Raw genomic sequence first — 25,005 nt, 5'->3', positions numbered from 1 at the left:
TTCGGCAAACGATGGTTCGGCATACGTAACACATGTCCCAACCAACGCAGCTTCTGGTGCTGGACACATTCTTCAATGGAAGTGCCCTTTGAACAACCGAAAACGCGCTTTCTAACTGCCTCGTCACGGAGCTAGTAATGTCCGAGTGTGATATGCCAGTCCCCATAAAATTGGCTTGTTCTGTTATTATTGCGCTGACATGACTCAGGACGGACTGACATTGCATAGGTACTGCACAGCCAGAACAGTCCTAGTGTGCGCATTTTAACTGCCTTTGAATGATAGGTTGTCCGCCGTAACCTGGCACTGTTTTGGAATATGGGTAGCTCGGGTGCGCTGCTTGGTTGTTGGTCTGTTCGGCGAGGTTGGCAGTTGGGTTGCAAACATTTCATCTCCAATCGAGGTGACATCGTCAACCCCGCACCTCGATTGGTGATGAAACAATTGCACTCCAACTGCGAAGCTCGGCGAACAGACCAACAATGAATCTACACACTTGTTGAATAGAATACTCATCTGCGCTTTGAGATGGTGCATATACTTAATTTGCTGTGACCTCTCGATAGTCGTATTCGAGCACTCACCAGTGTATCATTCATGAATAAACGTAGTGGAGCCTGGAATATGACGTTAAACTATCAGTGGAACAGAATAAACTGAAATGTGGCAATGATTTGTCTGCTACTTCGGAATGAAGACAGCAATACCACGCTATGAAATATAATTGCGCAGAACTATTGGCATCATGGACGTATAATTCACCTGACAGGCTTGTGATGTACACTGCAACTTTGTTGTCCCGCTAAATAAATCAATCTTTATTAAGGATGGGATTCTTCGAAGAAACCAAACGAGCTAATTCAGAGAATGGTCTCACTTTCATAATAATGAAAAGAAAGCTCGTAGATAAGTGTATTCTGAAATCAGGGATGCATAAACTGGATCTTCACGGAGTGAAAGCAGGAATTTAAATAACCCCATCCGTATTGTTGAAGAGTTCTGAAAGGTCAGCATTAATAGCTGATTGTCGTGCAGTAGTGTTTATGTATCAGGGAAAATGCCTCCTTTTTGTCCGTTTCGTGACGGAGCGCTTATGTTTCAATTTGACCAACTAATGTATATCGACGGTTTCGATATGGGGCTTTGTCAACCGTCGAATTTACGGTGAGATGTGACCGCTACTAGAACTTAAAAAATATCTCATGTTTGTGCACCACAATACAGGAATTACAGCAGCCACGGAATACAATTTGGGAGTTTTCTACTACATATTCCACCAAATTATATCCTTACACATACAGATAGGCGGACAGGCCATAGGTTGAGACGTGAATGAGGCGCTATTGGATTGCTGTTCGTTGTCCAGCGCAGTTTGTGCCGGATCCATTCTCACACTTCGTATTGAAGTATAGGCCTTTGTCTTCCGAAGTTTAGTTAGTGACAGTAGGTTTGCTTACAAAGAATGGCTTGACAAACCACCATGAGAAAGAACGCGACCAGCTCCAGTAATTTTCATCTGAAGAAACATTGTCGCGTGCAGGCCATCCTCTAGTCACGTGACTGTTTCTCTTGTCCATTGTGTTCGATTTTGATCTGTTTTAAATATCCTTGACACGCACCTGACCAGCTTTGTTTGATCATGGCAGCCAATAAGGGGTTTGTTGTGCTATTTTGTGAACTTAGCTTATTGCATCTTTTTAAAGTAAGGACCCGCAGCAAAATGTAGCTGAGGAACAACTGCTGCAACAAGTAGACAAGCTACAACTGATCGCCCGCCTGCTCGCTTTCCGTGCGTGCAAGTCAGAAGAGTCGAACCGAAAATGTGAAACCACTCTTAAAAAGGTGCAACAAACGAAAAATCAGTTGAAACAACAATCAACTGAACTCATCGACGACATGGAACATGTTATCCTTTCGATTGTGACGTCTCTGAAGGCTTTTCAAGCAGAAGCCAGAGCAACGCTGTTCAGCTTACAGACACAACTACAAAATTCGGAGAAGGAGCTTCACGACGCAAAGGTTACTATTAAACAGTTGACTGAGAGAGTCGAATTTTTGGAGCAGTTGGTGGCCGAGAACAAACGACAATTCGAAGTCAATCTGCAGGCTATCCATGTGACATACATAAACGTGCTGGAAAGCGTGTTTGAAAAGCTGCAGGAATATATGTTGAAAGACCTTTCGTCCTTGGAAAGTATCAATGACGAACTTCATATCAAGTACACTAATGCATTCAAGCAATTGGGATTGCAGTGCACATTCCACGAGATTTAGAATGGTACACTTTTGTCGCCTTGTCGTCCGGAGTTCGCTTAACGCCGCCTAGGTTTCACGCACAACTAATGCGCAGCTGTAGACCACGTAATTCCCTCTCGCTGATTGGTCCCTTTGTCAGCTTAGCACCACAGGGTACACTCTAACATCGTTGCCTGGTAATAAAAAATTACTCCGAACTGTATACGTATTCTGCCCATTCACCTGCAGAGAATCCCTCCTTACAGTCCACTATCTCACTCAGTTCCGGTTGTCCGATGCAGTGAAAACGACATTCCGAACTCGTACAATGATGATTTAAAAATGAATGATTAAGATACGACTATATGAGAGCTATGGTTTCTGGCTGTTTGATTTTCTAGATTCAATATTGTTAGTAAAGCACGTCACTGAAACACAGAGGCTCTATCTGATCTACGACGTGAGGAGATGAAAATCAGAAACTTGGTGATGCTTTGCTCGGACATTTCTGTTGATCAGACTTCATAGGCAGCACTGGTCCAGGATATCCATCCTCCTCTATTAGAAGGATTTAAATTAAAATCAAACAAACGTGGTCTTTCTTCATGAATGTATTGTGGGACAACGCTTGTTTGTGTGGCTACTCACGAACGACGTTGAAAATAGTTTAAATACGGGTCCAGTAGCTTGATCTCAGACTGGACCCAACCATTCAACACAAGGCGTGAACATGTCCACTCTACAGATACCTACAATGAAGCCTGGGGTGGTCCTTTGAAAATTTACTCTCCGCTGGTTTAAGACTCATTAAACTTTGGCTGCGTAGACAACGCGAACATACATTTACCCCACATTCAACCAGCAACGTCGCCTGCAGTGGTTTGGAGACGCCCGGTGAACCGGATAAGGAGCTACGGGAAAATCCTTCAATCCAGCCTCTGCATATTTTGACGATGAGACCACAGAGTTCATCTAAAAACGTTACTAAGTATGGCCAAATGTTACTTTGAAAAATGATGCTGCCAAACTTCTCCATGATGTAAACCGCTACCCGTACAGAGTTCGCGGACGGTCGCCAAACGTTGGCACCTACATTCTGGAATATCTTGTGGGTTAGCTCATACTTCGAAAGAATCATTTGCGCCAAAGTAAGTTGTCCTCTTTTGGCAATCTATCGTCATGCCTGGGAAGCCGATACAGTTTTGGAACCGAGTACCACTGTCTAATGAGAATTACCCAAAGTGGCCTGTTTTGAATAATGGTCGACTCTGAAAAGAGACCAACAAAAACAAGATATACAGAGCAAATTTCATAGAACTGTTGTCGTCGACTTAATCTCTAAACATAGCATTTCAAAATGTCATTAGTGTGCCACTGATGGGTGGATGATACACTTATCTATTCCTATGTCACGTAGTTCACCCAATATCTGCAACCTCTAATTTGCTTTAAACTATCTAACCAATAAACCCGGTGGGAAAATGATTGTATCTAACTGATAACTCCTAAGTAATGATGACTGAGGGTGGTGAGTTCGGTTTGGGTTTTCGGGCACACTGATGTGGTGGTTTATGTCTCTGTGATATAAAGTTCGACAACAGTCAATCATTTGGCGAACCCGTGAATATGAGCTGACTCTCCACAGAACTCGTCTTCGAAGGTAAAATAGACGGTGCCTTCAATACCAACCGTAAAGCCAGGGGGAACTAAAGCTGGCTTGTGAACTAAGTGATAATATCTGTGTAGGACTACAAAACGAAGGATATAGCCAGATAGTAAATAGGGAAAAAGTGTCGAATCATCAACACCTGAAGCAACTTCATCGTAAATGAGGTGGACAACTTTTGAAATGCCAATGAAACCATACAAATTATTAATTCGACTTGTTAGTGCATGTCGACAGGATCTTTTCAGCTTGTTTAAGGACTTTGAGGGGTGGTGTAGTGTCTGTTGACTGTTCGAATTAAAGAGTCAAATTTGTGCGACGTTTTCGTAGCGCACACAATCTCCCGAGTCTGATCGATTCTGATGCCACTGTGGACTAAACCTCCCACAAGCACGCATTCATTTTGGCCCTTGAGACCTGGTGTTCCTTTCTGTTCTTATCTTTCCTGTTTTAAAGGATTCATGGATATACCTTTCGATTTCCAGTTGTTCGTAATGGCTGTTAAGTTCTATCTGCCTGCTTTTGCTATGTAGATCACCCTAACCACTTTGAGTGACTCCAAGACTGCGATTCCGTTCGGAGATAAGCTATTCGGAACCTGCTTTATCTATTTGAGTATGCTACAGTTTGGTTGTAAATATCCTTGACAAATATTACTCATCGTAGTTGTAAGGTCAGGCGTACATCAGACCCTGGAACGCTGCACCCCGATTTCTGAGCAGAAGAACCAAATTCTATATGGCATCCAAGCTATCTCGGTAAAATCGTCTTCACCACTTCCCGTTAATCGTGCATCACTTATGTACCGGCTCAGGCACACCAAACGTTCGGACACAGTCGAACTCTAAGTCGATGTAAACAACTAAAACAACGGAGACAAATTTCACCTCAATTTTAATGCCAAACGCAATGTCTACAGGTAGTCAGTTAAACGAAATGAGACTAACTGACCCACAATTATGAATTTATTAGTAGCCGATTCGATGTGTCAGAGGTTGTATGTGTGCGTGTCCGTTCGTCAATCCACCACCGATCTGAACTGTGACTGCTATGGCTGATTGGGTGCGTGTCCGGTTGATTGGCACGCCTGCATGTCTATTCGTCTACACGTCGGGGGACAATCAGTGGCGTGTCTGAACATGTGACTCAGTTTTCATAAAGGAAACTACTCACAAGGTTGCTGAAAACTCTTCGACAGCCCACGACCGGCTTCGCCCTTCTCGGGGCTCATCAGGTAGGCGCAGTCCCCGAGCTTCCGCCAACCTCATGTTCTACATGAAGATTCAGTTGAGTCTCTCGTGAAAACCAAACTGATTTGCAAATGCGTGCATTTCTCGATGTGACTCAGTTGGTTGCTTTCCCTTACACGGCATACCTGTCTGGCCGCGTGTATTCAATACGCCGATGTCCTTGCCTACATGTTTTCTGACTTTGAGCTCACAATTACTTTTCACAGAAAGAAACATCCTATCTACACTGAACACCTCTCAATCGATCCTAATTAGCAATTTCACGGTGGTGTCGATGAGCATTTTCGTTCACTAAACTCGGCTTCACTGTGTACCAGGGCCCACTAGCCCAAAAAGCATACCCTTCCAACGATTACTGTCGTTTCGGTTGAAAAGCAACGTCTATTCTCGAGACGTACTACCTAGCGCAGATTCCTACGAGATTCTACTGAGTATTCAGCGCTGTTGCTAGGTAACGTAATAGTCCGCTTAATTGGAAAACTGTTTCGTGGCAGCTGTTTCGACTCAACAGAGGCGCCCATCTCCGACCCCGCTTAAGCAGTTTCATCTTTGTCGCCGATCGTCGTGCCATTCCTTGCTGAGGGTGACTATTACCTTAAATGCACATTATGGATACAGGTGATTTTATATCAAGTAAATGCCCAAACGGAGAATAACTCCGGATGCTCATGGTAGACAAGTTGCGGACCCTATTCTTTGCAGTTCTTTTTTTTCAGTTTGTCGCTTTGCTTATCTGCTGAGCGCGAAGATGCAGTCGGCCCCTGGATAAATTAGCCACATAGCGTCTCGAACTATTGTCAGAGCTCCCCTGATGGATGTAGACTACGTCAATCGCGTAACCCTTCCTTCAAGGGACCACACACCCGTTGACCAAATTTGTGTAAATGCTGCAGTCGGAGTCGAACAGCGCTTTTCTTGAAGCACCGTTCGGAGCAATTTTATTAATGACTACTACTAACCACTCATCAATCAGCTAATATCCGCTCACAAAAGCGAATTTCTCAAAATTACATATCTCAAAGTGAGTCTTGCCACCTAACCCTAGCCATTACCCTCGCCCTCATCTGTGTTGAAGACCTCGATGGGGACTCCTGAAGTGCTAGGCAGAATCAGGAGAATTAGAACCAACTTAATCCCACACCCAAATTGTTTAAAAAAGAGCAATGAGGGAACAACAGCACATCTTTCAGCAGGGAACTATTCAATGTAAGCTCGCGTTTCAAATGATCTCCAAAAAGCACTCATCACGGCGGGACTTCTGGTGCTTGAAACAAGCACAAAAGCACATGGAACAGACGAGCTGCAAAGGTGGAGGTCGACAAATGGACTTGACAGAAACCGTTTAATTTTAAGTACCTCTAGGATCTCACATTACATAGAAGATGCTTGTCGTCATATCACCCACCATGAACGGCCTCTTTGGTGGAAGGGGTTTGAACTCGAGGACTCTTCGGAAACGTTATTTCCTTCTCACACTCCTACTACATTTCTTGCGTCAGAAGGCATGTACAGAACCGCAAACACAACTGCTTGATTACTGCTGTTCGATCAAAGGACAACCGAGCCGAAGCGCTACAGGACTTTCATTAATGGCTCCACTGGCATTCAGACATTTGTACCTAAAATCCTAGATTTACACTGGTCTGGAGAATGCGGCTAACGTATGGCGCAAAGAATATAAATAGCACCATCAGCTTCAAAAAAACTTACTCCTCTAATCAAAACACCTTATTTCATAACACCAGCCTCAGATAGTTAAGTGGCTAAGGCTTACTGCCCAGGTCCGTGTTTCGAAAGTAACCCCGGCGCCTCGACCATTCCCGTCTAGGCTTGGACAACCTGCATCTTAGCCCTCATGCTTATTTTGGTTGTTGTATGACAGCTAGGCACCGAAACCGTGTTACAGCTGAACCATTATTACACCGGTTTCTCTAAGCGTACGATATATGGTCGCAGGGCAGCCCTATATTTTTCGGAAGCGTGGGAGCTATCACAGCGCTCTACCTATTTTCAACGCTTCTGAACTTCGATGTAACACTGGTAGCTTATGTACAGTGAAGGTGCATATTGTTTAGATAGGTCAGTTACGTCCGTTCTTCCTAAGTGACCGAAACTGTTTACTGATCAATAATTTGCAATTCAGGCGATCTTAACGATTCAATAATGGGTTAGCCGTCCTTTTGTTGATGTAGCCAGTTTCGCGTTGTTTCTACACCCGTTTAATAACATCAAAAAACCGTGCAAAATGAGCAGGGCTCTGAAAGGTGCGGTTGAGAACTTTCTCCGGTGACAAGCCGTTCCGCTAAGCGGTGTCACCGATTCTATTATAGACACGAGGCACATCAGTGCCAAGGTGCTATCATCAATTGTACTTGAGTTTTGAAATCCACTTCTATCAACTCGACGGCTTGTTCTGAAAACAATGACTCTATAGGCTACCCAAATCTTATTGATAACCCTTAATCATATCTGAGGTACAACAGCACTGATACTGTGGAGATTCGTGCAACGTTTGGGTGGCAAATGTGATGTAACACAAAGTTCACATAAATATTTTATCCACACATGCACAGTAGGATATCTTTTTGGGTTGCACGCTGAAACGGAGAAACAAACCTAGGCACCTTTGCAAAGTAGGCGAAACATGGCATGTTTTTCCCGTGCACCGGCAACGGACTCGATGACTGCTACCGTCATCGCCCCATCAACCCTACAAAGCCTTCGCTATTGTCACACACTGCCGGTGATACAACTTAGCAAAGTTTGGAATCCTAAGGACTTGTGAGCTCAACAAAACGACTCGTGCTCACACAGCAGCAGTCTATTCCGAGCGATATATTAGTCGTTGATGTAAGAACGGCAGTTGAATGCGCATATGACAACCAAGTAGGACACGCAACAGACACACCAAAAAGTGTAGATCTGATCAATCTGGTGGCGGCGGTTAATTTCAATAACGCATTGCCCGCGTCGAGTGATTTTTGTTCACTTCCCAACCCAGCCTGCTGGCAATAAGCGAATGTGAAATATCAATGTCGGTACCACGGGACCTTTGGCAGACAATAATTTTAGGACAAGCGAAAAACACCGCTGAATGGCATTACCCTACTACAGCAGACGGAGTTGAAAATATGCTCGAAAATAGCACATTTCCAATAAGTTTGATTGCGAATCTTTCGATTTGACCTACAGCTGAGCACCAGTGTCAATACTGATGTTGCTGTCTCTGGTAATAATGATAACAGAGTCATTCGAACCGTTTAGGTTTACCAACAGATCTTTTTCCCAAGTCTTCTACTGTCGGTGACGAGAAGGGAATGCATACGACAACCATGAGAATCTGAGCAGCGCACTATCTAGTGCACGTAGTATATAACTTTGTGAATCGCACTATTAATAGACTGCTTAGAAATTCAAGCCCGTGATACAAACGAGGCATTTTAATGCCTCTGTCAGTACATATCACGCGAGTGAAAGTTACAAAATGCTTAGGCGTGCCTGTTTTTCGTGATCCTATATCCACAGCACGCATAGCAGTAGTACTCTGATGAGTCACATGTCGGTCAGTAGGAACTTTTTTGCCTCTGCAAAAAACTAATATGCTTCCATCATTACTTCGCTGTCTTGAAGTAGTGTTTCCGAGCTACTTCTGCACGGTCTGGCGGTAAAACACGTAAGCTTTGTTACTGTTATTATTTTTGGGTACCAGCTTCAGTTGCTGTCAATGAAAGGATAATCGCCTTTCGCTGTGAAGTTGTTTCTTAGCAAATACGAACCAATGCGTTACAAACCAGCAGACACGAAAGTAAATATCTTATCTACACAGTTTTCGTAAAGTGAACATCTCCAAGCGTCCTCCTGAGTTTTACTGGACGTTCTTTGAATACTAAAAAAGGACGAACAAACACTGCAAAGCTGTCCCATAACTTCCGCAGTAAACTTCGTCTTTCATCAGGTGCGGGGGCGGAGATTGGACACCAGACAGAGACTACTCGCATGTTCCACCCGTAGTATACACCCTTGAACTAATATTATCCTCATAAAACACCAGTTTCCCTTTAGGAGGGAGAACTATTAGCACTTCCTGGCTCGCTTGTGACAGAGGGGTAGTTCAGCGGCTAGACTCAAGTCTTAAGAACGTTATCAATCAAAATGGGCGCAACAACCAGTCTTTCGCCAGTCGAATGCCTCTTATAGTGCTTGTCACCTCTGGTTACATAGAAAATAAGCTTTGAAGTTAGAGACATATGAATAGGAAATATGTATTGGCAAAAAAAGTATAAAAAATGTAGTTGGGTATGGCCAAAGGTTGGCTTATCATGAACAGAAAAGCAGAACCGATGAAGAACAAAATAACTCTCAAGCAAACACAACCAACTCATCACTCACAGTGGACAACCGGTACGGGTGTTCTTAAAATGCGTCTCCTGTGTCTAATCCAACTCGGAATTAGACAAAATGAAGTGACGGCCATGCAACTAGTAAATAAATAGAAAACAAAGGACCAATTAAAATGAAATCCAAGGAAAGGAATCAGAAGTTGTCCAATGGCCGCCCCGATACTGCCAGTACCATCAATAATCCCAGCCACTGTAGCTTGGGTGCGAGAGCTCCGGAGCTCCGCATATTGACCGATATCACCAGCTATTACAGCACTAATCAATACAGCCGGCCCACCAACAAAGAATCCGGCAAGAGCCATCACCAAACCATTAACATCTTTCGGGTCACCGGGCGTAAAACGATATGCTAGAAGGGCGGGTATTGCAGCAATACTAAAGAAAACACTAACCGTATGGCGAGAAATGTGACGGTTAGCAACATCAGAAATCAGACCAGCAGCAATTCCACCAAGGATCCCACCTACGTCGTACCAAACTGAGAAGGTTGAAGCATCACTATTAGACCAATGGAAGTTTTCAGTAAGATAAAAAGTAAGCCAGAAAAACATAGCATAGTTTACCAGCTTGATACAAGCGTATGCTAGGGAACAAGATATCACATCAGGCACTAGTAGAATGCTGAGGAATGGTAGGGGTTTACTTTGTTCATGTGCTTGGTCACCTTCAGACTCTTGGGATAACAGAAGCCTTGCATCATCCAGTTTGGCCGACAACAATAGAGAATGAATGCGTACGTAACGATTGGGAGACTCCGGTAGGCCGCAAAACACCACAACCGCGATGCCCAGCAAGCATACAGAAAGAACAAGGAAAGCATAATGATAACCAAAAGACACTACAAGGCCAACAACTAAGTCTCCAATAACGTTTCCTATTGATGCACAAGAAGTCCAAATCCCAAGTACCAAACCACGAAATCGCCCAAACCACAGGTTCATTATGGCTACTGAGGAGGGCCAAACAGTAGACTGGGTAACGCCGTTGAGTATCCATAAAATCGCATAAAGGGTTCGATTATAAAACCCCGTCCACTCAGTCACAACTCCAAACACGAAGATTATCAGTGCGGAACCAGAAAGTCCGAAGCACAACACAAGACGATGATTGAAGCGATCTCCCAGCCATCCACTCACGTAAAGACCAATAGCGTAAGATGCCATGAACAAAGAGTCTAAAATTCCCAAAAACATTGCGGCATTTTCTTGTGAATTGAATAACGGAGATCGTGACCAGATTTCAGACGAATTCAACATGTGAGCAGAACCATTTCTAGACGGTGCCGTCCATACCTGCGTGATAGCCGGTTTCAAATTTCCAAAGGCTTTCCTGTTGGCATGAAGAAGGGCGTACGCCGTATAAGTTAGAATAAAAACAATGGTACTGTCCACAGTCGAACGGATTGAGCTAATCAACATTTTCGTCTTGCAACCAATCCCCGGAGGAGAACGATGCCTTGACGTAATCCGCTGAGTAGGAAATTAACCTGAAAGTAGGAGTGAAAATGGGTTATAAGTGAAACTGACTTGTACGAAGTAGAAAGCTCAACCCCCTACTAAGACATCGATTTACTCAATTTGGTCCTACTCTATATTGTCGGAAGGTAAGCTGGCTCTACAGATACCACACTCAGTAGCTGCATGTGGCAAGAGTTACAGTCTTAAGACTGTAAGACTGGGAACAATTGTTCCCAACGTCGAATTCCGCAGGCAGTCTTGAAGCCAAGCAAATAACCATTCGGTTTGGACAGTGGACGACCATGTCTCCGGTTTCTGCTCAAAACAGCAATCTCAATCTCGGCATAAGCATGGGCTAGGAAACTCACTCGACAAATATGCCGTCAGTTTCGTGAATTTGTCGTGCGCACAGTCTGCATGTAGCATTGTCTCCAAAGGCAGCAGAATCAGCTTTTGCAGTACTGCTTCGGTTCGGTTCTGAAGTGAAAACGAAACAAAAAGTGAAACGAAAAAAATAGGTCAGCAATTTGGTATCAGAATGCCGCGAGTTGTCCACATCCCTCAACACTCAATCCGACAGTCCGCAAAGAGACCGATGTCACTGACATCAGTGAGCGGTCACATCTCACACTGTCTCGAACCAATCGGAGGGAAGGCTGAGGTATGCAAAGAGAACCCCACCAACTGCGTCTGAAATATCTTTCGAACACCTGTCTGCACCTTAACCGTTCTAAAGGAATAAGAACAGTAAATAGGCAGGCGTGACATGCGACACACCCATCATGGTTTATGTTGTCTAAGCGTCTGACATGCGACCATTAGCTAATCCCAAAACGCATTACCTTAAAACCAGACGAAAGAACCCTACGCTAAAGGCGCTAAGTACTGATCAGAAGACCCATCGTTTGAACCCTCCACTAGCCTTCCGATTGCTATCTATCGAGAAAACATAGAGGTTTCTCAGATGTCGCGGTCCTTTCGGATTACGTAACATGCGTGCATTAAAAGAATGCCAAGATTGCGTGATTTTTTTCTTACAATGCACTGCACTCTTTCTTGACCCTCCATCATTTCTTCACCCAACACATTCATGCAAATGTCTGAGACCTGTCCGAAAATCAACTATTGGTTCAAACTAAGCCAGTATCAAAAAACCTACTAAATGCATGCAAAGTTAGCGCAACACAGGCTTGTACTGCTTGTTCATTATATATATATATATATATATATATATATATATTCATGTGTATACGTACGTATTCTAAATTGAGCTCTTCTTGGAAGCACTTCTTCGGAAACGCACTCTCTTAAAAGACAGAGCTGTGGCATTCTCACCAAAAGTTCTGACAGACGCCAACTTGCATGGGTTGAGCTATTCTACTAAACTGCTGAAAATAAAAATGGAAACACCTCGGGAGACGGATATTGAGAAAAAAATAATCTAGTGCCTAAGCGAGAAATTTTGGCAGAAAGCATCTCATGGTACTTGTATTTCAAGCCAGAGTTGGAAAGGTTTCTGCACGGGCAAGAGGTTGGCTGCTTTGCACTTTCACTGTCCTCTACATTTCACTTCTGCGGGATGACTCCTTTATCCACGCATTGCGTGCAGTTCACGATCGTGTTACTTGAACCATACATCATAACCCATATGTTCTAGGAGTAGAGTGATAAAGTGGCCATCAACAGCGTAGTAACATCAGCCAGGCCGCCTTACTTGTTGCATACAGCAGGGCAGGTAAGCGAAAATAAACTACTGCCTCCACCACCCAATTAATAGCGTTCTCCTCTTGAACCCGCGACTGATGACTCTGTTCGTTCTGCATTGGCTTTGCAAGCAACATCTGCGCGTAATCCAGCATCACGAAATCAATCTTCAGGGCTCGACGCTGTCTCTCTGACTTCCTTTAATGTCCAAACTCTGCAACAAGCAGGACAACAAGCTGCTCTGGCCCATAAACTAGACTCATCAAACATATGCGATGTTTCGGAAACAAGACTTCACGATGTAAGCATATTAACTGAGCTAACCGCCCCATCATTTTCCACTCGCTTCCGGCTGTGAACCTCTGACGATCTAGAGACTAGTGCAGCAAGATGTGCAGGGGCTGGTATCATCCTAAGTCACCGAGTGGAAGGATACTTGCTTGACTGGATATGTGTCTATAGTCACCTCTGTGCAGCTCGTCTGGCAACGTCTGTGAAGAAAAAAGTTGGTCGATGCCCGTCTGTTGTGACCGTACTTTCCGAACCAGATGTAGATCTGGCACCACCAAAAACAAGCTTAATGATGCACTAAAGGCCGAATTGCGGCGAGCTAGAAGCTCCGTTATCGTTGTGGTGGACGGATATCTGGATGCACAATGAGACTCAATTAGGTGGTCGACATGGATTGGACTCGGTACGTACAGACAATGGTGAGCGATTGCTTCAGCTGTGGCATGCTGACCGCTGGTTGCATTTCAGCAGTACTAGCCTCCAAAATAGCCGGTCAGCTGGCCAAAAGATGTCCACCAACGGCGTTCCGGCTATGAACTAAAATTGATCACCTTGCCATCAGTTACCGATGGCCTGGATCAATAACCAAATACCACTCGTTTTGGACCACATTTGTGGCTTCCCACGACGCAAGCAACCGTCGTCGCCTCCCCCTTCGTTTTTCAGGGCCCCGTAAGGTGCGGAATAAAGCCTAGTTGCTGGCCTCTCAGTCTTTCCGATCTTATTCTGTTTTTTGATGCATTCCATCCCTTGTCGAGCACAACAGAGTACGTGGTTCTTACAGCTGACAATGATGATGATTGTGACTTAGGTGGGCAGTTGATTAAGTGAAGAGCTCCGTGGGATACGGCTTAATCCCCTATATGGTGACCGTAGAGTAACTGAAGATGGGTAGTGCAACATAAAGGGGGCTTGCACGATGTTTACAGTGGACGCATATTTCACGGAGTAGAATGCTGCTTGGTTGTCGGCTAAATCACATTTAACGATGCAATACTCCGACCTGGTGATACGAATTCGGTGAACTCAGCACCCCCAGAGCCTACGGAACCAACCGTCCAACAAACTCCCGATTGGTAGACTCTCTTCAGTTCATGAGTTGTCCCTTGGACCAAAATGGCATGAAAATTGGTGGGTGTGCGTGTGAGTGAAGTTCAGGATAAGTGAAACACAAGTGTGGAATACGCCAACGCGCCACCTAGTAATGGACGGTTCTTTGGCCACCAGTCATTACGTCAGACACGGATCCTTGTTGTCCCCTTTTTTTCAGAAGATGCGAGATCATGTTTACTTGGTGGTCGTATCCCGACCTAAAGCTGCTACCTTGACATGGTGGTCTGGCTACGAGGCGGTCTAGGGAGTAAGCCTTACGGTCCTCTGGGATAGGAGAGTGAAGGTAGTGAAGGGTTCTTTACAGGCTACCAGTGTCCACATTCATGGAAGCAGCAACGCTGCCGTCCCTCGAGGAAGGATGAGTTAGAAAATGTCTGGCTCAGCGGTTGACCGTGACCGCCGGTGCACTGTTCAATACGGTCGAAGTACTTTTAAAACCAGTGTCCGGTGCTACTCAAAAGGCGCCTGCTGCACGCGGCCGCATTAAGAGCTGGACAGTAATGCCTTACACGCCGGTGCACTGTTCAATACGGTCGAAGTACTTTTAAAACCAGTGTCCGGTGCTACTCAAAAGGCGCCTGCTGCACGCGGCCGCATTAAGAGCTGGACAGTAATGCCTTACAACTATGTCCTCGGATTGGGCCAACACCATACGGTCCAGCAGGTCAGACTGTTGAGCCATCGGCTTTACACAGGGTCCCAAAAAACACTACTAACCGCTGCCTCACTTTTGAGTCAGAGGCTAAGGTCGGGGTCCCTGAATAAAATCCTACATCCTCCCACTACCATGTGGGTCACACTTTCGAGTCAAAGGCTCAGGATGGGGTACCTCAACCACACCCCCTTCCTCGACCTGGGTAACCGAGAAGTATAATTAGCCCACGCAGTTCGGTTTTCACGGATGCTCGCTGGACCCTTGAAACTGATGTAGCTCTGTCTCCGGAACACAAATACAAAACCCAAGCGTGATCATACATCTCAAAGCGCCAACGACTAACTCAGCTCTTTCAAATTTCTCCCTCCATATGTCCGGTGATCCAGAAGTAATGGCTCGTGGAATATATGGCGTGATAGTTTAACTGCGCCCCAGACAAGACGGCCTGTATCCAGCTCTCTTCAAAGAAGGCGAAAAATCCCTGGTGACCCATCTGACAGAGCTTATTGGTGCTATATGGAACGAGGAGAAGGTGACTGCAGAATGAGGGCATGTTGACAGTCATTCCTATCTTCGAAAAGGGTACGCGGACGCTATGTGCAAACCACCGCGGCATTAGCCTGATAGCTGTGGCATCGAATGTGCTCTCTGGTCTCATCCTTCGAAGGTTGATTGAACCCAAGCTGAATTCAGTCCTGCAACGGTTGCGTCGATCACATTTTCACCTTCCGACAGATTTTGGAGCACCGACACTGGTTCCAGCAACCAACAATAGTTGTTTATTGATCTGAGAGCTGACTTTGACTCTGTGGACCGTCAGGCACTATGGCAGTGTCTGTGGAGAAAAAGTGTCCCCCATAAATTCTTGACTCTCCTTAAGGCGCTGTACGCCAACTTCCGCGGCCGTGTGAAGGTTTGCGGGAGGCACTCGCCTGAGTTCACCACATCAGACAGACAGGGCTGTCCTTCCACTTTTCTTCCTCAACTCCATCATTGAAACGGTTATGGAGGACTCACTATCAGCCTCTAATACCTGTGGGGTCGCACTGCCGGGGCGTCCGCTCACAGATATCGAGTTCGCAAATGACAAAGCTCTTCTTGGATCTTACCTTGTGGTACTGCAAACAATATTAAATAGTCTACATAATTCTGCCCCACGGTCTGGTATACGCTTCACATCTGCAAAGCAAAAAGTACTACTGCAAGACTGCTTGGGCTCGAATCCTAACCTCATGCTTGCAGATGGGCCCAATGAGTTAGTAGACAAATTTTTCTAACTTGGCAGCCATATCAGTCACGGTGGTCTCCCGAACGATGATATCCCATCCAGATCGGTAAGGCCAGAGCAACTCTTGTGAAACTGCACCAGCTGTGGCATAGGTATGACATTAATTAATCCGCCAACGGCCGCGGTTACAATGCTGCGGTGCGCTCCATATTATCATACGGGTCGGAAACCTGACCGCTGCGCGCCGGAGACACCGAAAGACTTTTAGCGTTTATTCATCCAAGTCCTTGGATTATTTCCCGAGTCCGTTTGGAGCACTAGATCAGCAGTGCTGAAGTACGTCAAAGGATTTCGGCGGAGATAACTCTCCCATTACAGATGAACTGGTCAAACTGGATAGGTCGCACTGGCTTGGCCAGCTCCATATGCCAGTCGACCGACTTAATCGAGAGGTCCTCTTCTCAGAACCACGCGAAGAGTGAAGACGAGCCAGCAGAGATCAAACAATGAATTGGCGGCGAAGTATGAAAGGCACTATCACCGAAATCAGCTGCGCTGGCCATTGAAGTCTCCCTGAATGGGGCCCCCGAGAGGGAGTATATCAGTGGCTAGAGACATTGTCAAACATGGTCCAGTCATACCTACACTAGCGATCATGAATCCAAGAAATTGCCTGCAATTTACAGCTCTGTCCCAAATCTCTCCACTTAAAAGTACAACGACAACCCTCTTCTTGTGCATCAACTAAATCAGCTCCCACCTTCAATGAGCAGCTACCTAACCTGCCTCTCCGAATATCGGTGAACGAAACTGTGGCAGCTATAGCTACTTACAAAGTATGTGGTTCTTACATCAACCGATTCAATTACTCATGCTTGTGAGCTTACTGGCTACTCTGCAACCAGCAAACGAAATCTTGACTGGAAAATGCCCAGGTGTCCGCAAGCCACCAACAAACTAAGTAGTTTAGAGGGGGGATACTTCACAAGAGTGAACGTCCCGTTTGAGAAGTCGCCATTCAATAAGTTAACAAGCCATGTGAATGCCTTGATGACGACGTAAACGAAGGATATGTGGCGCTTTATTCCGTCTGAATGCAACTATCATTACTGGGTAGGCGCCCGTAGCCAAACGACTGTCTCTAAATATCAGCCATGAGGTTGAATTTGAATCGCCTTGACGGTAGCTCCCTCCAGACTTAGTGCTCGCAAATACCCAAAAAAGAACAGGCTTCCGGGATACTGAAACATGAATATGGGCATAAGAAGGAAAGTAACATTGACTATTTGAAGTGCGTGTCAAGAGTGGGTTGAAAGAAGTAAACGGGCTGAAAGGAGCAAAAAAGCAAAAGAGCAAAAAAAGCTTGGGTATCCCCATGACGAGAAACCCCACACACAACCTTCAGAAGCGAAAAATGAGTGATTCAGTAGAGGCATGTTCAAATTATTTTAGCTGGCACCATGATGTCGTCTATATCCTACTCGTGCTGTGACCTAGAAGGACTGAGGCCTTTCGACTCCACTGGGGGGAAGAACATGGTAAGGCTTCATCTGAGCTTGACAGGTGGGTCTTCACATAAAAGGGAATGACGAGGACCACAATTAGGGGAGATTTTCGGAGAGACGCTGTCAAAGTGGAACAGAGAACGGCTGGAAATGTCAGCAAGATATGAACTACATGCGGAAAAAAACCCCGACCCCATAAACTAGCTAGTTTAAAGCTGCGGTCCGAATCAGTGATTGGTGCCTAGTAAACGAATACGATATCTGGACAGTCTATGAATAGTACGAACTGCCATGCTTCGCGCTGACCTTGGCCCATTCTTGTGAATTGTGGGGGGTTGGACCATGACCTTGGTGGATGTAGAGCAAGGTATTGGGTGTGTGGTTTTTGGACACAGCCTTCTGAAAGGCTGCGGATGTTCGAATTGAACACCTCCAGTAGTGTTGGTTTGGGCCTATGAACCACATCCACCCACTACTAACATCTTTTTAAAGTCCCTAATCATGAATTCACAGGATTTCTCGCTTTCTGAGTCTACAGTGGCTCTATGGGCTCTGGCCTAGGACCAGAACGCAAATTGTCTGAAATTTGTATGTATGAATGAATGTTCTGGACCGCTTCGATTGTCAAGTATGTTCACGCGTACGGGCAACTTACTTGTCGTGACAGAGAATTCTGTTAGCTTAAGTGCTACTAACTAACTCGGATGTCGAGTGCACCATCCATTCAGTCCGGGATGGAACAATTCATAGCTGCCTTATCAGCGATACAGGAGTGTAGAACTAAACGGAATTACTCCGAAACAATTTCAATCTTCGCCCGTGCGCGATGCAACCACCAGTTGGACGAATGATCGGACTGCGGACTCGCCAAGCGTTAATGAGTAATGTAGGCCAAGACAGCCAATAAAACACCTGTGTCCCTTGTGAGTGTAGTGTGCATCAATTTTACATCTCCCAGCTAACCTTGACTATATCCGTTTAATTTTACCGTGCACCTCAACCGCTGCTCATATTTGGCGATTCCTGAAGCTTTATCCCATTTCGTTTTTTTTAAACACTGTGTGCCCATTTATCCATTGTCTTCGCCTAAACACACATTCGTACGGTATCTGTGCCTCATGTTCTTTCGCACAAGCCAGTGCACGTTGTCACTGTTGGACGGAATCTCCAACCGACCACCTCGACCCTGGCAGTTAGGCACCGCTACGGCCGAGAAGCCTGTCCAGCACGGGATTGGTCGCGTGCCAGAAAAGCATCCACTCGATCTTTGATTGGTCGAAATTCTAGACAAAACAACCTGTAATGACCGACTATTCGCCGAATGCTGATGCATGTGGAAGGCGTCAGAAATCTAAGAATGTTGCCGCGGCACTATATACGCCGAGCTGTACGAGTGTTTTTGACCTGGTTTGGACATTAGTATACGTTTGGGAGCCTTTGGTGTTTGTTCTTGACAGGACCGCCAGCTTTGAAGACTCAAATCGAATGCCAAGCTGAGGAGAGCACGGCTATTACCGTAATCGCTGCTGACGGAGACCTATTTCACTGAGATAGTGAGCTGATACTAGCGTAACGTATTTAAGTATAGCGACACTCCCATCTACTGTCATCACCTCCATTACGAATCAGGTGTTATGCTCCTACGAATTATATTTCATTCCTGCAGCCTATTGAGTGGCAAGTGCTGGAAGCGTAGGCTTCCAACTCGTATCATTATTATACTCTAAATGTTCCGTGCTAAAAATTTCTGAAATGGTATCTGAGGAAACGGAATATGTCCTAGCAGAACGTTTCTCTCCGCAACATGAAAACTGAATGCTTTTCTATTTACACCATAAACAATATCGTGGTCCCGACTACATAGAAAGCAAGACACCAACATGATCCAGCCCTGCCAACTCTACGACTGCGTGGACCCAACATGGAAATTTACTGTATTGGCCGGAGTGGGCGGCTTCACGAAACTCCTCGGGAATCTACAACTCAGTGTGATACCGATGGTATGAGCTGACAGGTTTCGTGAAAATTGGTGCTGGCAATGTTGCTGACCACCCACTCTCCAGCGCTTGTGGGAGACAAGGCCTGCCGATGTCGGAAAATTGTCCTGAGATGCTGACGCCATTGAAGCTTGGCTGAATAATTTGCCCACAATATTCCGGCAGCATTAGGCGCACTCTTTATCGCCAGGCTGAAAAAGACGACTGAAGGTGCTTGTCAGATACATAGTATCGAAGCGTCTATGGTGAAGCTATCGAGGTGGGTTAGGATCCTCGTATATCGGCACTATATTTGCAGTTGCAGAGACTATTCGTTATGTACAGGCGCTTTGGAACCACGCTCACGCTCACGGACATGTTCGTCCTGATTACCGAATTTTCGTGCTACCTGAAAGTTTATTCAAACATTTGAAGCCAAATCTCATATCTACATTTCTCCTCCTGTTCCTTTTATTATAGGACGGGAAGACGAGCAGACAATGGCGTGAGCAGGGTAACTCTGGCTGGCAGCTCAAGCCCGTTCTTTTTTTACAGCGCTTGTCGAAACCCATTAACGTTTGGACAGACACAAGTGTAATTCTCAGTGAAACCAAGACGCAAGTGAAAGAGAGTGACTTTGCCTGCGCGTAAAAAACTTTTCCCGCGCAAACGTGTCAGGAATGCGGGTCATTATTCACGAACTTGAACTGCGACCAGCTTCGATGGAGGATACATAAAGAAACATCATCCAGACAATTCGCTGGGCTGATGCGATGTTTCTCTCAAAGAAATCAAAGCACTGTCGAACAGACAGAAACCTACCTGAAAGAATTCGGTGTCTTCTGGAGGCTAGGTCGCAGTTATTCCTCAAACACAGAGCTCAAGCTTTTAAAGACACAGAGACTCTGTTAACCAGCAATCTGCCACGCTATATTGGTCCTCGCTCGAAAAAACTAAAATGCACCATTTAAGTTTGAGTCGTTGTCGAAAAAACGTGCAAACAACTATGTGGTTCGGGGGATGCAGAAACGGGAGACCAACGAGTGTCCCGCTACTGGTATCTGTAGCCTACAGAATCAGAACTCAAGTTAGATGATTACCGGCCCCCGGCGCAATGGAGGTCTTAACGATTAGAAGAAGGATACAACCACCAGCCTGGTTTATGTTGCTGAGAGGCGGATGGCTACCCTGGGTATTAGGAGTTTTGAAATACGTTGCAGGGGTATGTGTTTAATGATTGGGGGAAGTGGCGAGTAGCAGTAAGTGAAGTAGGCATTCAGATCGTATGCTATGTTGACAAAATCGGTGATAGGGCAACCTTTGGTGGTGCACAAACAGGCGATTTAGTGGGCATACAACGCCCACGGAAAAGTCACCTGAATTATTTGGGTTAATGTGGGGTGCTGAGGATGGTAATCTCCTCTCGGCGCTCAAGAGATACCTAAAAGCAATTTCGATCATTTGAGAGCCTACCAGTGAGAGGTTATTACGGGAAATAGTGGGGTTCCCGACATCCTCTGCTAACCAGGTGTACTTCCCTGTCTAAGGTTTTAGTAGCTTAGCATGGCTGTAGATACTTGTGCGGAAACTTTTTGTAGGAGAAATTAGGCAAAGAGCTCTCAATAAGTTTTGGTGCATGCCACAGACACTTTGTGTGTTATTGGGGAGATAGAAGTCGTCCCAGTCCCGGGCAGCCAGCACTGATGAAAAAGCCTGTGAAATTTTGACAGAGGGAAGTGAAGCAAGGAAGGTTTCAGAAGGGCAGTTAGGCCGTAGATAACTGCGTCGCAAGGAATGAAGCAGTGATCATTTCCTAGGAAGCGTTGACCAAATGCGTCTGTAGCCAGATTGCCATCGTTTTAAAACCTTAGGTCCCTGGTATGTAAGTTACGAGTGGAGCTACGTACGATTTGGGACCAGCCCTTTACACTGATTTGCTCACTACATTTTGCTCAAGCTGGAGTCTGGAACTAGGGGAATTGGGTATGCAGAGGTATGATAACATGAAGCAGGGTTCACTGGAGTTGTGTCTGGAGCACCTGGAAGAGTATTCGGGGCTGGTGGTAGATGTGTGAATGGTTGTTGAAATAAGTCTGAACCCATGGCAGAAATTACAGTATCAAGTTCAGTATGTGGTAGGGAATGTCTACCGGAATGGGGCATGAAGCGTCATCTTCCATTCCGGTGTACGGATCCACGGTTGTCGAAATATCAATATGAAGTATGCAGATGACAAACCTCGGGCACTAAATACCCTGTAAATCCAGCGTGATGATCTCGTAGAAGCTTGTTCACACGATGCCATCTTCGCATAGCGTGAGTTCCTGTGGCTTGGTACTTGCTGACGTCAAGGTCTCAAGACAAAGTAGACTTATGCCAAACCCGTGAGGTCTCAATAACAAATGAACAGTTTGGAGCTGATGGACATTGCATAGATCACATGAAATCGTCGTCTTCTCTTATCCGGCAGGTGCCCTAATCCTCTTCCGTAAGCCATCGATTCACTAGAAGTTGATCGTACAAAAACATGGAAAGCTTATGATTGCGTTCCAGGTATTATGATGTTAATGCGTCCGTTTGACTGGGCAGCCAGTGCTGAATTTGCTGCCTGTAACTTGAAAACGGGCTCAACCTGCAAGCTTCTTCGGATCATTCGAATTTCCGTTGGTTCTGCTGGCCGCCGGTTGCATTTGTGGCGTACCCACCCGTGACGCAAAATAGTGTTGTTGCTTCGATTACATGCTGAACGCACTAGCACTGCATAGTTGTCCTTCATGTGTTCATTTGACGAGTTCTTGAGTGCGGTGAAAGATAAGAACCAGACAGTAGCCAATTTATCTTAGGCCACATCCAAAATCACAGCACTGAGAAGCTAAAGCTGAAACCTCAGGGAAGGAGATAATGGTAATTAAAATAAATTCATACAAAACCAAGACAGATTACGGTGATGTTGATGAAGGCATGCATACCGCAAAGTATTACGGTTTTCTGTGAAAAATTATATTACATAGGCTAAGGCTTCGAAGAAACGAGTATTTGCCGGCTAACGAGCAGCCTAAGTGAAGAACGATTTTAATGCCTGATGCTCGTAAAGTTAAGAAAAACATGGATGTTTGAAGCATGTGAGAAAGAATCCAAATAAGTTTAGATGATATCCTCGTGGGGTATGTTTATTTATTAGGTGGATGTGCTAACCGAACATTACAAAACATGCACGGTTACTTTAAAATGCTCTTCCCCGATATTCTCCTCCTTCATGTGAAATTTTCATGACTGCTCCACGCCACTTCCTCCAGTATAAGCTAGGCAGGAAATCAGCATATGTGTTTTCAGCTATCTCGAGATGATAGTGTATCATGCCGATGATGACTGTCAAAGAATTTGAGTTTTCTATAAAGAAAAATACAAATTGAGAAGGTCGAAAAGAAATTGAACGACAGAGCAAGCAGTTGAACAACAACTTCGCCGATTGCAACACATAAGCCTGCCCCATTACGCTTCTAGTCTCCGAATACCGTTGGTGGATGCCTCTGCTAAGCAGCCGGGCCTGTTTGGGCGAGGCCCAGTGACCGCACAACGCTCTTATTTGCAATACCTTGGCGAGTGGAATAAAAATTTTGTGCCCGAATGTTGTATTTTTTGCGTTCGTGCTCACCCTCAAAATCCTTCTAATCTGCATTCCAAATTTTGCAGCTCACCGAATTTCATTATCTGCAAAGCCAAACATACATCTGGCGGAAAAAGTCTGGTGCAATCCTTTCCTAACATTGAAAAGACCCACGGACGCCTAGATGGAGCTCAAAAGTTTGGACTCGTACTCTGCACTCAATTGCCTGTCGCTTTATGTCCACTAGGGTCACGTCGTAATTTTGAGAAACTCAATTCCATTGTGCGAATACTGATGCCTTATTTGGACCAATCATATGTTCGGGCTTACCTTGAGCATGAATCGACTACCCGGCAAAACGGAAGATCCTTGACTGGCGGTCAAAATGCACCTTTATTTCTACGACGCCTTTGTACTTTGGGCTCGCTTTTTCGCGAGCCTTTGTTGGATGAGTTCCTCTCCATCGGTAAAGTTTGGGCCCGGGTTTTAGTTTGTTGGGTGTGAGCAATCTTCATAAAGTGACCTGGGGAAAAAATTCAGTATTTCTTCGTGGCAGAGCACATTACTCAGTAAGTCACTAAAAACCATTCGACGACCTACAATCGGCCTCGTCGTTCCGTCGGCTTGCCAGGTTGTCCTTGTTCTCGAGTTTCCATCAACTTGATGTCCTACTGAACGGAACTGAAGGAGTACATTGGTTTTAACAAGAGATGCAAGTACATCTCTGTATTATTAATGTCATACACGATCGCTTATGAGATGTCTGCGTAACCTGCAAATATTTTTCATCAAATGCGGCCTGTTATTTTGGTAGCCTTGAGGCTTTCAATCGACACCAAAAATGAAAACCTGCGGGGATATATTAGGTGCTATATTTATTTGCAATGGACAATGACAACAGCCCGGTGTACGGGAAAACGCACTTCCCAAATAGGCTTTGTGGGGAATAATGTTCGTGCATACTTTGGAAAGAATTCGAATTCATCCCGGTCAGCAAACCAAGCAGTCTGCCAATATAGTGGACTTATAATTCGCTAGATGTGGAGGCTAATCGAGTCGTCTTTCGATGCCATATATAGATGTCTCGAAACCTGCCGCAATCATCATCATCATCGACAGGATGACATCAGTGTTCCGCACCGATGCCTCGCTGCCGTACAACCGTGATTTATTTGAAAAGCCCTATTGTGAAGCAAAGAATAAAGGTGGACGGGGAAAGGACATAGTGCTGGCTTACTACAATCATTCCTAGGTGCCTACACCCCCAAACACTCATTCAGGCAGTCGGAGTAGAAACTGGCTACAAGAACGCCACTGACACCGGTTGACAGCCCTGTATTGCAGCATCTCTAGCCAGGCGCGGTGAGGATCACGCGGTCCCCATCCTGGAAGACGAGTAGCACCGACAGCACCCAAACGTTTCGTGATTTTTTTCATACCCCTCTGCCAAGCAAAGGATTAGCCACTTCTCTGCTTCCGCCACTTTGATTTGGGCGTGGAAAGCAGCTATCTCTTCGGCAAATGATGGTTAGGCATGCGCAACATATGTCCGAAGCAACGAAGATTCTGGTGCTGGACACATTCTTCAATAGAAGTACCCTTTGCACAACCGAAAACGCGCTTTCCAACTGCCTCATTATGGTTCCGCCGACACCAACCCACACGAGCTATGGTTCTGAGACGACGATTGTCGAACACCTGAGGATTTCTCAGTTCCGCTGCTCGAATAGGTCAAGCCTCACATTCATACAGCAAAACAGCCCGTACTGTAGCTTGATACACACGTCTCTTGAGATTCGGGGATAAACCACTCTGACGCCATGGGTGTCTCAAATTAGCAAATGCGGCGCGAGCGTTGCAAATTCGTGCACTCACCTCATTTGTCACATTACAATCGGAACTAATACTATTTCCAAGA

The 25,005-nt window shown here is 45.4% G+C and overlaps 3 protein-coding genes across 3 annotated transcripts; 2 read left to right on the top strand and 1 right to left on the bottom strand.

Annotated features, from left to right (window-relative positions):
* Positions 1-1,627: 1,627 nt before the first annotated feature.
* T265_15403 (hypothetical protein) lies at positions 1,628-2,274 on the top strand (the record flags this gene model as incomplete). The annotated part of the gene is made up of 2 exons (XM_009177928.1): positions 1,628-1,656; positions 1,704-2,274. 2 exons carry the CDS (start codon positions 1,640-1,642, stop codon positions 2,272-2,274), a joined length of 588 nt encoding a protein of 195 aa, XP_009176192.1.
* Positions 2,275-9,532: 7,258 nt separating this feature from the next.
* On the bottom strand, positions 9,533-12,343 carry T265_11304 (hypothetical protein; the record flags this gene model as incomplete). The annotated part of the gene is made up of 3 exons (XM_009177926.1): positions 9,533-10,969; positions 11,377-11,485; positions 12,265-12,343. One exon carries the CDS (start codon positions 10,967-10,969, stop codon positions 9,533-9,535), a length of 1,437 nt encoding a protein of 478 aa, XP_009176190.1.
* T265_15402 (hypothetical protein) lies at positions 9,665-9,901 on the top strand (the record flags this gene model as incomplete). The annotated part of the gene is made up of 1 exon (XM_009177927.1): positions 9,665-9,901. A coding segment is annotated over one exon (237 nt), but the record flags the coding sequence as incomplete, so codon positions are not given.
* Positions 12,344-25,005: the final 12,662 nt, after the last annotated feature.

This window comes from Opisthorchis viverrini, assembly GCF_000715545.1.
Source record: "Opisthorchis viverrini unplaced genomic scaffold opera_v5_473, whole genome shotgun sequence".
Lineage (NCBI taxonomy): Eukaryota > Metazoa > Platyhelminthes > Trematoda > Opisthorchiida > Opisthorchiidae > Opisthorchis > Opisthorchis viverrini.
This window is presented reverse-complemented; position numbering and strand designations above follow the sequence as displayed.